The 16668-nt window shown below is 41.9% G+C and overlaps 2 protein-coding genes and 1 long non-coding RNA gene across 5 annotated transcripts in view; 2 read left to right on the forward strand and 1 right to left on the reverse strand.

The window, feature by feature from the left end:
• The window catches only part of iqch (IQ motif containing H), a 123893-nt gene extending 114645 nt beyond the window's left edge, over positions 1-9248 (forward strand). For all 3 annotated transcript variants that reach the window (XM_069910475.1, XM_069910476.1, XM_069910477.1), the window contains exon 20: positions 8656-9248. In XM_069910475.1, the coding sequence (XP_069766576.1) occupies positions 8656-8751 (96 nt within the window). In that variant the 3' untranslated portion in view covers positions 8752-9248. The remainder of the gene's footprint in view (positions 1-8655) is intronic.
• LOC138749293 (uncharacterized) overlaps positions 1-16668 on the reverse strand; it is a 129982-nt gene that overhangs the window by 67584 nt on the left and 45730 nt on the right. The gene's annotated exons all lie outside the window — the stretch shown is intronic.
• LOC138749958 (rho-related GTP-binding protein RhoC) lies at positions 13945-14670 on the forward strand. The gene has a single exon (XM_069912053.1). It carries the CDS (start codon positions 13972-13974, stop codon positions 14467-14469), a length of 498 nt encoding a protein of 165 aa, XP_069768154.1. The 5' UTR covers positions 13945-13971; the 3' UTR covers positions 14470-14670.

Consider the following 16668-nt stretch of genomic DNA (forward strand, 5'->3'; position numbering starts at 1 on the left):
TCGACTGGCACTTCACCGCGCAATGATGTGGGAGATAGCTGCTCAGGCAGTAGGAGAGGCAGGTGAGAAGGATCCTGGTGATGACTTTTCCTATGGCAGATGTCAGTGACACTCCCGTGAGTTGCCCCAATCGGATTTGTCTCTTCTTCAAAATGGTCATAAATATGAGACGCATGTAGAAGGAATTCACTACAAAGTCATAGCTGGAATACTGTGTGTAGTTCTGGTGGCCACATTACAAGAAGGATGTGATTATACAGGAGAGAGTACAGAGGGAATATGCCAGGATAATGTCTGAGGTGAAACTCTTCTGGAATGGAAAGGCCTAATTGAGATGCACAATTGTGAGCAGATGTGTATAGAATAATTCAATTCATAGGGTTGCCCACGCTATGTCCCACTCACACCAGTCCCATCCAGCTACAATTGGCCCATATCCCTCTAAACCTATCGTGAGGCCTTAAGACATAGAGTAAGAGCAGAAGTGGGCTATTCAGCCCATCGAACCTTCCCTGCCATTTAATCATGAGCTGATCCAATTTTTTTTTCTACTCAGCACACTGCCTGGCCTTCTCCCCATGACCTTTGATGCCCAGGCTAATCAAGCACCTTTCAATCTCTGCCTTAAATACACCCAATGACCCGGCCTGCACAACCGCCTGTGGAAATAAATTCCACAGATTTACAACCCATGGGTTGAAGCAATTCCTAGGCATCTCTGCTCTAAGCGGACACCCTTCAATCCTGAAGTTGTGCCCTCTTGTCTGAGACCCTCCCACCATGGGAAACAACATTTCTACATCTACTCTATCCACACCGTTCAACATTCAAAATGTTTCAGTGGGATCCCCCTCATTCTGCTGAATTCCAATGAATACAGGTAAAGAGCTGTCAAATCTCCCTCGCAGAATAACCGTTTCATTCCCAGAATCATCTTAATGAATCTCCTCTGAACCCCCTCCAATGTCAGCACATCTCTCTTTCAATGAGGAGCCCAAAACTGCTCATTAATCTCTGTGAGGTCTCACCAATGCCCTATAAAGCCTCAACACCACATCCCTGCTCTTCTATTCCTCTTGAAATGAACACCCACATAGCATTTGGCTTCTTCACCACAATCTCAACATGCAAGTTTACCTTCAAACTATCCTGCACAAAGACTCCCAGGTTCTTTTCATCTGAATATTTTCAATTTTCTCCCCATTTAAAACATAATCTACCACAGTGCATGGCCATACACTTTTCCCACATTATATTTCATTTGCCACTTCTCTGCCCATTATCCTAATCTGTCAAATCCTTCTGCAGCCTTTGTGTTTTCTTTACATAACCTGTTCCTCCACCCATCTTCACATTATCCGCAAACTTGACCACAAAACCATTCATTCCATAATCCAAACCATTAATATACAACATAAAAAGAATTGGGCCCACACTGACCCCTGTGGAACACCACTAGCAACTGGCAGCCAATCAGAAGATGATCCTTGTATTCCAACTCTCTGCTTCCCACCAATCAGCCAACGCTCTACCTGCACTAGTATGTTTCCTGTTATACCGTAGGATCTTATCTTGCCAAGTAGCCTCATCAAATGCCTTCTGAAAATCTAAGTACACAACATTCAATGCATCTCCTTTACCCAGCCTGCTCATCACTTCCTCAAATAATTCCAATAGGATTGTCAAGCAAGATTTTCCCTTTAGGAAACCATAGGCTTTGGCCTATCCTATCATCTGCTTCAAAAAAGTACTCCATAGCCTCATCTTTTGCAATTGACTCCAACATCTTCCCAACCACTGACATCAAGCTAACCAGCCTATAATTTCCTTTCTGCTGCCTCAATCCCTTCTTGAATAATGGAGTGATATTTGCAATTTTCGAGTCCTCCGGGACCATGCCAGAATCTACTGATTTCTGAAGGATCATTAACAATGCCTGCACAATCTCTATTGTTACCTCTTTCAGGATCTGATGGTGCAATCCATCTGGTCTGGGAGATTTATCCACTCTTAGACCACTCAGCTTTGAGTACCTTATGCCCTGAAAGAAATAGTAACTGCACTCATTTCCCTTCCCCATTACCTCTTGACATCTGGCATACTCCTAGTGTCCTCCACAGTGAAGACTGAGGCAAAATACTTCTTTAGTTCTTCTTCATCTCCTTCTCTCCGATTATTATTTCTCTGTCGTGATTTTACAGTGGTCTTATATCTACACTCTATTCTTTATATACTGGTACTTGAAGAAGCTTTTTGTATCCTCTTTGATATTATTTGCTAGCCTACCTTCTTACGAGATTTTCCCACCTTATGACTTTTTTAGTTACCTCTGTAAATTTTTTAAAACTTCCCAATCCTCTACCCATTAATTTTTGCTTCCTTGTATGCCCTCTCTTTTGCTTACACTTTGGCTTCGACTTCCCTCGTCAGCCACAGTTGCAACATTTTTCCATTCAAATATTTCCTCTTCTTTAGTATTTATCTGGCACCGTTCCCCATTCCTTGTAGAAACTCCATCCTTTGCTGCTCTGCTGTTTTCCCTACTGGTGATCCCTTCCAGTCTACTTTGGCTAGTTTCTCACATGCCACTATAATTCCCTTTGCTCCACTGAAATACATCCGACTTTATTTTCTACTTGTTAAATCATATTGTGATCACTGACCCTAATAGTTCCTTTACTCTAAGTTCTCTAATCACCTCGGGTGCATTACACAACACTCATTCCAGTACAGCTGATCCCCTCGTGGTGTTATCAACAAGCTACTCTTTAAAACAAAATCCATCTTGTGGGCTTTTAACAAAATCTCTTGAGATCCAGTCTCAACCTGGTTTTGCCAATTTACTTGCATGTTAAAAATCCCCCATGACTACCATAACATTGCCCTTCAGACACGCCTTTTCTATCTGCTTTTGCAATTTGTTATCCATATCCCAGCTACTATTTGGACATCGATATATAACCATAGAACATTACAGCACAGAAACAGGCCTCTTCGGCTCTTCTTGTCTGTGCCGAACTATTCTTTTGCCTAATCCCACAGACCTGCACCCCTCCTTACCTTTCCCATCCACATACCTCAAATGTTAAAATCAAGCCCATATTTACCACTTCAGCTGGAAGCTCATTCCACACCCCCACCACTCTCTATGTGAAGAAGTTCCCCCTAAACTTTTCCCCTCTCACCCACCCTCTGTGGAAAAAGCCTATCTTTATCAAATCTCCCCTCATTCTTCTACACTCCAGGGAATAAAGTCCTAACCTTTCCCTCTAATTCAGATCCTGAAGTCTGGGCAACATCCTTGTAAATCTTCTCTGCACTCTTTCCATCTTATTGATATCTTTCCTGTAGTTAGATGACCAAAACGGTACACAATACTCCAAATTGGGCCTCACCAATGTCTTATACAACTTTAACATAAAGTCTCATCTCCTGAACTCAATATTTTGATTTATGAAGGCCAATATGCCAAAAGTTCTCTTTACAATGCTATCCACCTGTGACGCCACTTTCATGGAATTGTGAATCTGCATTCCCAGATCCCTCTGTTCTATTGCACTCCTCAGTGCCCTACCATTTACCATGTTTGCCCTTCCAAAATGCAACAGTTCACACTTGTCTGCATTAAATTCCATTTGCCATTTTTACAGCTGGTCCAGATCCCCCTGCAAGATATGAAAACCTCTTTCGCTGTCCACACGCCTCCAATCTTAGTGTCATCTGCAAACTTGCTGATCCAATTTACCACATTATCAACCAGATCATTGATACAGATGACAAACAACAATGGTCCCAGCACCGATCTCTGAGGCACACCACTAATTACAGGCCTCCATTCTGAGAAGCAATCATCCACCACTTATCTTTGGCTCCTCCTGTCCAGCCACTGTCGAATCCAGTTCACTACTTCACCATGAATACCTAGCGTCTGAATCTTCCTGACTAACCTCCCATGAGGGACTTTGTCAAAGATCATGTACACAACATCCACAGCCTTTCCTTCGTCAACTTTTCTGGTAACGTCCTGGAAGAACTCTGAGTTGGACACAACCTAGCACACATAAAACCATGTTGGCTATCTCTAATCAGTCGACGGCTATCCAAATAATTGTATATCTGATCTCTTAGAACACCTTCCAATGATTTACCTACTACTGATGTCAGGCTCGCTGGCCTATAATTTCCAGCGTTACTTTAAGTACCTTTTTTAAACAATGGGACAACATGAGCTACCCTCCAATCCTCTGCAACTGCACCCGTAGCTAAGGATATTTTAAATATTTCTGCCAGAGCCTCTCCAATTTCTACACTAGCCTCCCTTACGGTCCAAGGGCATATCTTAACAGGCTCTGGGGATTTCTCCACCCTTATTTGCTTTAAGACAGCAAGCACTTCCTCCTCTTTAATCTGTATAGGTTCCATGACATCACTGCTTGTTTTCCTGACTTCCCTCGACTCCGTGCCCTTTTCCTGAGTGAATACTGATGAAAAATATTTTTAAGATCTCCCTCATCTCTTTTGATTCCATACAAATCTGACCACTCTGATCTTCAAGGGGACACTTACTATCTTTTTGCTTTTAATATACCTGTAGAAACCCTTAGGATTTTCTTTCACATTGTCTGCCAAAGCCACCTCGTGTCACTTTTTAGCCTCCTGATTTATTTCTTGAGTTTTTTCTTGCATTTTTTATATTCCAAGTACCTCATTTACTCCATGTTACACCTCTCTCTTCTTCCAAACCAGATCCCCAATACCTCTCGAAATCCAAGGTTCCCTATGTCTTCTAACCTTGCCTTTGATCCTGACTGGAACATCAGACTAAATCAATTATTCTGAACTCTGTCACGGATGGACAAAAGGTCCATGGATTTCTCAGAGCCCTGTTGGAAATGTACAACATGTCCACCAAATGGAGAACAAGCATTTGTGATGGCATTGAGAGTTTGAGTCCATTTGTCATGGTATCCCAGATTAAAGAGCAAAGACATCACATCCAATCTAGCCCTGTCAAACCCTACTGCCACACCCAGGGCAGATTTGGGAATCCAACATTGGCTTCATCAACCACTGGTGTGAACATAGATCATCCTCCATTCTGAGGGATGAGGAATGAGGGCCTTACTCCCTGAGATCCAGTTTACCAAGTCAGCAATGAGAGTTTTGTAATTGCTTATACAATGTCAGTACTACATTAATCTCAGTGCTCCTTGTAGATAAGTATTTGCATGTAGTGGCAAATATACTACCAATTCTCGAGGGCAATTTAGGATGGACAATTAAATGCAGACTCAGCTTGCGAAGCCCATATCTCTCAAATGATTTTTAAAAATATAATAAACATCCATACATTAGTTTCACTGTTCTTTCAAATTCCAATCCACTGAGCCAGGCACTAACATGATGTATCAAAAGCACCCTCACAAGATCAGTAATCTGTGGCTCAGCAAGCAAGTATCACAAGATGCACTTTCCACAATTCTTCTTCAAAAAACAATTTGATTTTGTAACTATCTGGTAAAGTTTAATTGTGATTGCTACTGGTTTGATGAATACAATTTCTAATTCACATTGGCTATTTTCCAAGTTTTTGTTCTTCTGATGTTGAAGTGGAAGAAACAATGGTTTGGGTTCTGCCCCTTCTTGAATTTCCTCTGCTTGACTACAGCAAATATTATACTTGTGCAAAAGCAAAAAAAAAAGGTTTGGAGAATAGAAAGCAAATATGTTGATGAGGATGGAGGTACTAACAATTATGTTCCACTGAAACTTGCTGAGTAGACAGAAATTTCCCATTGGTTTGTCCTTAGTTTTTAGATCAGAGTACATACATGGCATTGCATACGACCCTGTATTCCTTTTTCCTGGGAGCACGGCAGAATTACTATTGACTGGTAGTGCAAAAAATAAACTGTACACAGTGTAAAACATGTAAACAAACAAAAAACTGTAAACAGGTAATGAATTTAAACCAACTGATTGCAATACAGAGAGCACAAAAAGAAAATCAGAAGTGCATAAAAGACCTTAAATGAGTCTCTGATGGAGTTTGTCATTGAGGAGTCAAACAATAGAGGCGTAGTAGCTGGTCCTGAATCTGGTGGTGTGAGTCTTGTGGCACCTATACCGCTTTCCTTCTCTATCCAAGTAACTCAGACATTGAATTATTACCGGTCTCGGGGGTTGACCAGCTGAGGGTATTCTTCTTAAAGCTCTATGGGCTCTTTCCAGTGCCAATCCCCCAGAGAAAAATTCTTGCCCTAATATTTGCGGAATCCAGTCTTTAAAGAGGGTCTTGTCCTTCTATACCTTCTGGCAAACCAACAATTTTCACATTATTCCTTCTGCTTTGATTTTCCAAATAATCTATTTTTCTTTCTAGCTCCTTCTCACGATCTCCTAATTCTATGACTGATTTTTCCACCTTCAACATTTTTTCTGTGTTAGAAGTCACTTGTTGTTTACAGTCCAAAAAAGCAGTTTTAAAATTCTTCATAAGATGCATCCACACGTGTCTTAACCATTTTTAATTCTGAACTTATACCAGCATTCATTTGAACCGTCTCATTCATTAGAGATGTCAACATAGGTTGAATAACTGCATTCAATTGCATACCCTGTGAATCAGTAAATCTCAGCTCTGCTCTCTCTGACATGGTGGCAGAACAAGGTAACTGCAGCTCCTGCTGCAATTCAACAGAAGGCATTTAAAAAGTTTTACTGCGGGTCTGGACTCCCAGCGACGGGACCACGACTTCTTCAGGGGGTCGCCGCTGGTCTCCCCCCGCATCTTGTTGTTTTCTCATCCATTCGCGAAGAAAAATGATTTCTTCAGATTGTAATGCTGCCTGATGCATTTCCAACAATGGAGTCGTCTTCCTGCGTGCTCCCCCCATTTAAGTCGAAAGGCTTTCCAAATCAGGGTCCACTTCTTGGGAACACACACCTTCTTCTGGAGAACGGGTAATTCCAGCACCATCCTTCACTTGGTGAGTAATAGGTTTTTTCCAGCCTCCACAGGCGATCTTTGGGATTTAGGCAATGAAGAAATTGAGCCTGGGGCTGTTTCAAGTCGTCTAGGCCCCAGATCTTCAGCACTTTGAAAATGTATCTTCTTTTGAACTTGAGATTTAGTCTTTTTACCATTAGTGGCCATAATAGTTCCTTAATACTTTAAACTAAAATTTAAAAAGTTTAAACTTGGAAACAAAGGGTTAAAAAATGGATATTTAAAAGTCTGGTCAGAGAGGTCGAGATTGCACATCTACACCATCTTGCCACACCCCCCCCCCCCACCTATACCGCTTTCCTGATGGCAGCAGCGAGATTAGAACGTGTGCTGGATGGTGAGGGTCTATAATAATTGCTTCTGCTCTTCGACGGCACCATTCCCTGTAGATGTACTCAATAGTGGGGACAGTTTTGCCTGTGATGTCCTGGGGTGTGCCCACTTCCCTTTGGAGAGCTTTACGCTCAGGGGTATTGGTGTCCTCATACCAAACTGTGATGCAACCGATCAGCACACTTTCCGCCACACCTCTATAGAAATTTGCTAGGGCTTCTGGTTTCATACCAAACTTCTGCAAACTCCTGAAGAAGTAGAGGTGCTGACATGCTTTCTTCACGATGCCATAGATATGCTGGGTCCAGTAAAGCTCTTGGTGACTCCCAAGAACTTAAATTTGCTTACCCTCTCCACCATTGATCCCCTAAATGATATCTCGATTGTATACCTCTGCCTTGCCTTTCCTGAAGTCAACAATCAGCTGCTTAGTTTTGGTGACACTGAGTGTTGTTGGTGCACCATTGAGCCAAGTTTTCAATCTCCATCCTATACGCTGACTACCGTGGTATCGTCAACAACTTTGTAGATGGTGTAATTGACATACCAAGCCAGACAGTCATCGGTGTCAAGTGAGAAGAGCAGGGAGTAAAGAACACAGCCCTGTGGTCCTCCAATACTGATGGAGATTGTGGAAGAGAAGTTCTTACCAATCTTCACTGACTATGGTCTAGAGGTGAATAAATCAACATTCCAATTACACAGTGGGATGTTGAGTCATTGGTCTTGGAGTTTGCTGATCAGATTTGAGGGGATGATGGTGTTAAATGTCCAACTTTATTTGATAAAGAGCATCCTGATGTATGCATCTTTCCTGTCCAGGTGTTCTAGGGCTATTCAAAACATTTCATCACTGTTGATGTAAGTGCTACTGGTCGATGGTCATTAAGGTGATGGTAGAGCTGCTCAGGGGGAAGACAGGTTTCAAGATGTAGGTCAGATTTTCTACATCAATTTATGTGTTTTTTTTTAAGTAAATTACAAGTTGAGCCATAAGTTTTTCTATTGAAAAACCACCATATTGTTTATCTCATCCCCCACCCCCCTCCCAAAACCAACATCAGATCAGCCTAATTTTATCCTTTGTTGACTGGATTCAGGAAAGGAAACTCCATCAGCAATCTTTCTTTCTGTTTATTGTCCTGTATGGTCAATTCCTTACTACATGGGCAAGGAAATGTAGATAAGTGTTTCACAGGAAAGAAATTACTGTATTCTATGAGTGTTTTACTGATGCAGTATTCTGATAGAATTGAAAATATCTTGTCATGTATACAGAGTGGCAAAACAGGTAACATGTGTTCTTTTTACAGGCAGCAATTAAAGACATTGAGGTTATCCTTGGAGTTACAATTGTGAACAAGTCCAAAGAAGATACTTTCGCCCCTGTGTTAGAAGAAATTACATGAAGTACCTAATTCAGAGGACTGATAGATGTTTGACAGTGCACTACTCAAGCTCCAACTCTACCTCACTGAAATCCTACCGTATTGTCAGCAAACCAAAAAGTCTGAATTTCAGGGTTGCAGCTTTGTATCCATGGAAGCAAAGGAAATGGCCATTAGAATCTGTATTTTTTTGAATCAGGATATTAGTGGAAATGATTAAAACCTAATCAAAAATGGCAACTAAAATGCTGAAGTCGAGATAAACAGTGATTTGTGCTTTGCTGTAAGAATTATTGTAAATTCGGTTTCTCCTTTGTTTCCTCATTCTCCCCACATCTCAGAGTACCTACTTTTTGTGGTTCCTTGAAGCTATTCAGTAGAAGGTGCTGAAAACTAGTCCAAAATAATTCAATAACAGACATATTATTAAAGTGGTTAACTCCTGAAACATCTCATCCAAGACACTGATAAATTTGCAGGTTATTTAATTGTTAGTGGACTTCTTAAATAAAATATAAAAGAGAAAGAAAAAAATTCATGCTATGTTTTCTTCAGTGTCTGCAGACATGGGCAAGTCAGCATGTCCCAAATGAAGAGTTTGGTCAAACATTCAATATCTTATCCAAATCCTGTCTTTGCTCAATATGTGTACTCGATAATGACTGTGGTCTGGAAATGGTTAATATTTCAACCATTTCTAATCCAAGCTATTGAGATCAGGAGCTTTAATACTAGACAATACAATTAACCATATAACCATTTACGGAGCGGAAATAGGCCATGTTGGCCTTTCGAGTCCGCACCCGTTCACTGGTTGGATGGCATAAATTAATTAACAACCGTAAAAGGACTTGTGTTATAAAGCACACCCTTTCTGCAGGAGTCCTATCACATTGGGGCCCATATTTTCTCCTTAAATTCACCCTGATTACTGAAAACTACATTAATTTTTCATTGCACATCTTCTATTGAACCGTATTGCTTTGGATAAACAACACCCTTCAACACGTCACCAGCAGAGGAGTAATTGTTCTTTGCCCAATTATTTGATCTTGGTGCACAAATCATCACCCCTTTTCTGCAGGGGTTAATTGACCTCACCTCTACTGCTCTTGCTGGGAAGCTGTTATTAAGAAGATCATACTAGATCATTAACATATCTTGAGAGAAAATACAATACTTGCTGCACCAAATACAAAATGATCATTTGGTCTGAATATATTCCATTTATCTTATTAACATATTTTACAATAGATATCTTTCACAAAATATTAATTATTCAGCTGATTACAATATTCCACTATCACAGCCTTTTCCAAACCTTCGAACTAGCCAGCCAATTACCATACTGCACAATAATTCCCTCCTTCTGGATCATAGTATTATTCATGTAATTATAACAAGGAAGAAACACAGCTGATCCTATCTGGACCGTTGTGTAGTATCTACAATTGTTCCATTTGACATTGTGGCTTCTTGTTATTGTCAGAGGTGACAATCATCCCCACAGCACTCAGTCCCTCAATATTTGACGTCAAAATGACTATAGCAGTACATTAATGCTGTTATATTTATATGGAACACTCATTCCCAATTTATCCATCTTTCAGGCAGATTATTCTTCCAGTTTTTTTTTTGGCTTGGTGGTAGTAGTTACAAATGCACTGAGCAAACAGGTAATGCAAGATACACAAGAGCTGTGTCTCACCAAAAGAAATGGAACATTCTGTGAAGACCATGAGTGAGATCATTTCGTATTAAATCTCCTTTTGTTACCGCTGAAGCCGTTAATTCGCTGAGCACCAATTAAAAAAAAAGCCAGGCCTTAAAAAAAAGTACAAGGATTGACCACACAATTTAATAGTGTCCCAGCAGTATTAATTATACAACAGCTACTCATCTTAGTGAATGGAAGACAAATCCAATCTATCAACAATGGAAAATCAACAGCTTCTGAATATTGAAAATGCTGGCACATTTGATTTACAATCAAGTTCAGTCTAGCATAGGGCAGCACGGTTAGGGCAATGCTGTGACAGCGCCAGTGTTCTGGTGTTACCTGTAAGGATTTTGAATGTTCTTCCCATGTTTGTGTGAGTTTCTTCCGGGTGATCCAGTTTCCTCCTATCCTTCAAAATGTCCTGGGAGTTGTAGGTCAATTGGGCTCCACGGGCCTGTGCTCCGAAAGGACCTGTTACCATCCTGTAGGTCTAAATTAAAATCACACTCACCAGCATCAGACAGTATAATATACTGTTTAACCATGTTTAAAATTGCCTCTACTTGTGTTGTTTATTTTGTGTGAGATAAAGGTATAGAGCAAATATTTTCTGTAGTTTCTCAACATCTCTGAGAAAGGGGTCTGCACAAAATAGCAGGAACTGATGAGCAGTTTCAAAGCTCGTTGGATGTCCAAACTGACCATCAGTGACAAGATTGCAGAACTTGCTATAATATTGAGGATTACGTAGCAATTGTAATGAACAGAGTTCCCCTTTAATGACAAATTACTGAGTAGTTCATTCAGCAAATGAACCCCTTTTCCCTGAACAAAACATTCTAATTACCCAAATTTTATTTTTTGTTTTTTCATGACGGCAATTGTGTCTTGAGCTTTCAACTAGTCCATATCCTTCCCATCCACATACCTGTCCAAATTCTTCAATGTTAAAATTGACCCCTCATTCACCATCACCCGGCAGCTCGTTGCATACTCCCTCTACTCTCTGAACAAATTTCTTCTCAATTTCCCCCTAAATGTTTCCCCTTTCACCCTAAACCCAAATCCTCTGGTTTATCTCTCAATGGAATATGCCGACCAACATATACTGTCTATACCCCTCATAATTTTAAATTTCTCTATCAAATCTCCCTCATTCTACCTTCCAGGGAATAAAGACTTTCAACTAGTCGCCACGTTCTCGAACTTCGGCAAACATTTTGCAAAGACTAATAACTAAAATGTAATTTATGTTAGATATTAAGTATTATTTTATCAAAAGGCAAAGGAGGAAAAACCCAACACCCAACCCCAACCCACCAATTTTCCCCTGCAACCGTGTCTGCCTGTCCCGCATCGGACTTGTCAGCCACAAACGAGCCTGCAGCTGACGTGGACATTTACCCCCTCCATAAATCTTCGTCCGCGAAGCCAAGCCAAAGAAGAATAGTGAACTGACCTTTTTAGTATTGTTCTAACTTAGATTATTACTACTTCAACCACGAGTTTGAGATTACATCAATTTTAAAACAGAACTGAATATACTTAAGAATTTAGGGACTTCAACCAACTTGTTTCAAAGTTCCTTTTATTGTTAAATAATAATTCATAAAAATGTAATATACATGATATACTTCAACATTTGCCCCCTGTAAGGCAAAGAGACACCATAGGCCCTCCCTACCAATAAGAGAAAGAGAAGCAAAAGAGAGTCCCTTCAGAGACGTCGTGCCCCTAGATTCGTTCCAGCCCTCCCACCGCCTCTGCAGCCACACAGACTCCTGTTCAACTCACTGGCAGCCCAGACCCCAACCTCCAATACAATCGGGGAGCCTTCAGCAACCGAGGGCCTTCCGGAGCCCTTCTTACCATAAGCACCCTCTTGAATCCCAGTTCTGATACCTGGTTCTCATGATCTCCAGCACCCCGCAGCTTGTGTGGGTCCTTTGAATGCAAGTTGCCATCCGCCCACAGCCTTTGTGGATCCTTCAGCTGCTGAGCCCCTCACTTGGTCACCTTCCCCATAGGCAAAATGTTTTTCTGCTTTGATCGCTATGGCTGATAATTAGTAGCATTACCTGGGCTTGCTTAGATGTCTCAGGTCAACAGGTGCCAACTCTGGTAAAGATTTATTGACTGGAAGTTGAGTATCCTGTCCCCATTCTTCCTCTGCTTGCCGGACACCACCTATCCTGACAATAGTCCTACCGTCCATAGGAAAGGGAAAAGATACTTGATTCTTTACAGTCATAGCCTTTAAAACAACAATTCATGTGCAGAAAAGTTAAAAGCAAATAATTACGTTATGTTCCTTGGGTTGCTGACAGCTGTGTCCAGAGATAATGTTATGAAACACAGTGGGTGCTCCTGGACTGTTGATCCTGAATAACTGCATCCAGAGAACTTAAATTCAATGAAGAGAATACATTTGGAATTTGAAGGTAGAATTAGTAATGTTGGCCACAAAGCTACAGGGTTGTCATAGAAATGGATATGCTTCATTCTTCTAAGGAAATTTGCTTTTGGATACCATTAAACCAAAGCCTGTCAAGTGAACTAAAAGGTCTTTTGGCAGTATGAACAGAGTGTTCCCAAATCTCATGGGCATATTTTTCCTTCAGCCATCATTAAAACTGTCTGATTAATTATTTGTTTGCTGTTTTTGGAACCTTGCTGTGTGTTATTTGGTTGTCACCATTTCTCTCCAATGCAATGGGACTTTCTTAAACATTGTTTCACCATCTGTAATATACTAAGCTTGTGGAGAGTGTGATATAAATTGCTGTTTAAGACTGGATTTATATAAATTGAAAGGATATTTGTCAGTCATAATTTCAGAGCAAACTGTTTGCTTGCTTGGTGGCAAAGAGTGTTTCCAGTTACAACCGTGAAGAATGAAAGAGACCCTACAATTCCTCCGTGGGTGCCAACGCACTGCTCAAGTTTAATACCTGTACTGGATTGCAAGATAGGCAAGGAGGTCACAAAGTGGAAAAGGGTCACTAAGTTCAACTAGCCATAGTTAGCAGTCATCTTTTATATTTTATACATCTAAATACTTACTGTTTTTGAAATTAGATTTTCTTATAAGGCTCATCAACTAAGCCAATGTACAACTAGTTTTTATTTCCTCAACAAAAAAATAATCTGCTGGAGGAACTCAGCAGGTTGAGCAAAGGTGGGAGGATGGTCAACAGTGACTAAGCACCCTTCATCAAATTGAAAATAAATGTTCAATGGGTTACAGCTATGGGACAGTAACAAGGGCACAACATTGTGTCAAAGGCTAATACACAAACAAGTTCAATCAGTTAGTATGACCTCTAGTTCAGTGGTTCTCAACCTTTTTCTTTCCACTCACGTCGCACTTTAAGCAATCCCTATGCCATAGGTGCTCTGTAAGGGATTGCTTAAAGTGGGATGTGAGATTCGCCGCCCCCTCTCCCCCTACCGATCGCTGGTTGAGGTGGAGGCTGCGCGCTTTGCCGGGTCCAGGATCGAGCTGAGCAGTCGGAGCAGAGATGGCTGCCATTCGGAAAAAGTTGGTGATTGTTGGAGATGGTGCTTGTGGCAAAACGTGTCTTCTCATCGTGTTCAGTAAAGACCAGTTTCCTGAGGTTTATGTACCCACTGTTTTTGAAAACTACATTGCAGACATTGAAGTGGATGGCAAACAGGTTGAACTTGCACTCTGGGATACAGCTGGGCAAGAAGATTACGATAGACTCCAGCCTCTGTCGTATCCAGACACTGATGTTATTTTAATGTGTTTTTCAATTGATAGTCCAGATAGCTTGGAAAATATCCCTGAGAAGTGGACACCTGAAGTGAAGCACTTTTGTCCCAGTGTGCCTATAATTCTAGTTGGAAATAAAAAAGACTTGCGAAATGATGAAAACACACGGAAAGAACTTGCCAAAATGAAGCAGGAACCTGTAAGGCCAGAAGAAGGACGGGATATGACTAACAAGATCAGTGCTTTTGGTTACATAGAGTGTTCTGCCAAAACAAAGGAATGAGTTCGGGAGGTCTTTGAGATGGCCACAAGAGCTGCATTACAAATTAAACACAAGAAGAGACGCAAGTGTGTGTTGTTGTAGGGATCAGATGCATACCATCACATGTACTGTATTGGACGTAATAACATTTAGCAAACTCTTTACACAGTATATGGAGACTTGCTCTTCCCTGGTTTCCAAATGGCTACTTTTCATACACTTTAGTCTGAGCCTTTGACTTGCTGCGTAATGCTTAGTATCTGAATTAGGGCAATGGGAGGAGTTTAGTGTTGACTTGACCATGAACACCAGCACCTCATGAGAGTGTGGGTTTATGTACTGTAAGTTCAGGGGTTGGGGAAACCCGTGGGATTTGTTACCATTTGGGTATCTACATTGTTATAAATTCATTATAATCCATAGTGTCAGACATGACTTCTCTGCATAGTTTCATTAACATTTGATACAAAGCATGAATTAGTTTGTGTAAACATTTTATGCTGTAACCTTAATCACTATTTGCTGAAATAGAATTTCTCTACATTTAAAAAAAAGTGGGATGTGAGTGGAAAGAAAAAGGTTGAAAACCACTGAACTAGAGGTCATACTAACTGATTGAACTTGTTTGCGTACTCATTCACTGTACCTCATTGACTCGTTATGTGCACAGTTTCATAGCTCCAAAGGAAATGGGCCAATGACAATTTTTCTTAAGCCAAATATTTCAGTAACAATTGGGTATAGAGCAGTGATTCTCAGCCTTCCCTTCCCACCCACATCCCACCTTAAGCAATCCCTTACTAATCACAGAGCATTGCTGGCTTAGGGGTTACTTAAAGTGGGATGTGAGTGGAAAGAAAAAGATTGAGAACTACTGGTCTAGTTAGTCTACTATTGGACTCAGTGGCTCTATCTCCTGCAGAGTCCGTGTGCACATTATTGCTGTTATATCATTGACAATATGAAGAGAACTGCAGCAAGCAAAGAGTAGTCAGAACCTGTGGTGGTCCTCCACCGGCCTACGACAGGGAGCAACCTCTGTACCTGCAGGAGTGTAAGGGGACAGGACAACACCTGTGCAAGGTACCTCCTCAATCAGTCGGCCTGAATGGATCAAGCCGCACCCGGTCAGGTGTCAATCACCCTCCGGGATATAAGACTGCACCGGCCTCCCGAGACCTCACTCAGAGTTGCTCTAGCCACAGCCAGACTGGCTCTGTGAAAGTCTTTGTGGATTAAAGCCTGCTGTACAGTCTTTATCTTTGTGTGTGTCTGATTCTGGCTAACGGTACACCACAATTTAATCCACAAAATTTTCCCACGGCGGCTATGGAAAAATTCCTGTGCGCAGGGAGCCTCAAAATCGACCCATGCCCCCCGGAAGTCCAGACACGCTTCGAGATCTGGCAGCACGTGGTCGAGGCAATCTTCGAGGCACATGAGGGCGACATCCTAGACTCCGATCGGAAGAGGTTGGTACTACTCCGGTCAAAGCTGGGTCCTCGCGCCTTCCAGGTAACCAAAGGCTGCTCCATGTACAAGAACGCAATGGACACTCTCGAGAACTTGTACAAGCCCCCCATGAATGTGGTCTATGTAAGGTACCTCCTCAACACCCGAGCCCAGCAACCTGGGGAGACGGCTGAGTCCTACCTGGGACACTTGATAGAGTTAGCCCGACAGTGTCTGGCTGAACCTGGGGTAGGTGTAGAGGAGGTCAAGAGGCTGATCTGGGACGCCTTCGTCCAAGGGCTATGCTTGAGAACCATCCGGCAGAAGCTGCTGGAAGACGACATCTATGCCCTAACCAGGACTGTGGAAGTGGTCCAAACCCTGGAAGCAGCAGCTCTGCACGTCGAAGAATCAATTCCAAGTTCCCCCAGGCTCCCTCATGCCCTCTCACACTGCAGCTGCAGCCTCAGGCCAAGCTGGGGAGGAGAATATCGCTGCAGCAGGCGCCTCTGTAAGTACTGTGGGTCCTGGTGTGGTTCAGATCGACAATTGCGCCAAAACTGCCCAGCAAGGAACCAGTATTGTTCCCGATGCGGCAAGCAAAGACCACTTTGCAAAGGTGTGCCTCTATAAACCTGCCGGCAGCTCAGAGGCCCTCTATGACCTCCCCATCTCCCCCGTGGACCCCCCACGTGCAAGTGCCCAGCAGCGCCATTGTCCCCACGATGACTTCCCCCTTTCCCGATTTTGACTGCGCAACATCCGGAC

The sequence above is a fragment of the Narcine bancroftii genome, chromosome 14 (genome assembly GCF_036971445.1).
Source record: "Narcine bancroftii isolate sNarBan1 chromosome 14, sNarBan1.hap1, whole genome shotgun sequence".
Taxonomy (NCBI): Eukaryota; Metazoa; Chordata; class Chondrichthyes; order Torpediniformes; family Narcinidae; genus Narcine; species Narcine bancroftii.

Excerpts from the sequence above, each read along its gene's own strand:
- LOC138749958 (XM_069912053.1), top strand. The coding sequence starts at position 13,972 with ATGGCTGCCATTCGGAAAAAGTTGGTGATTGTTGGAGATGGTGCTTGT.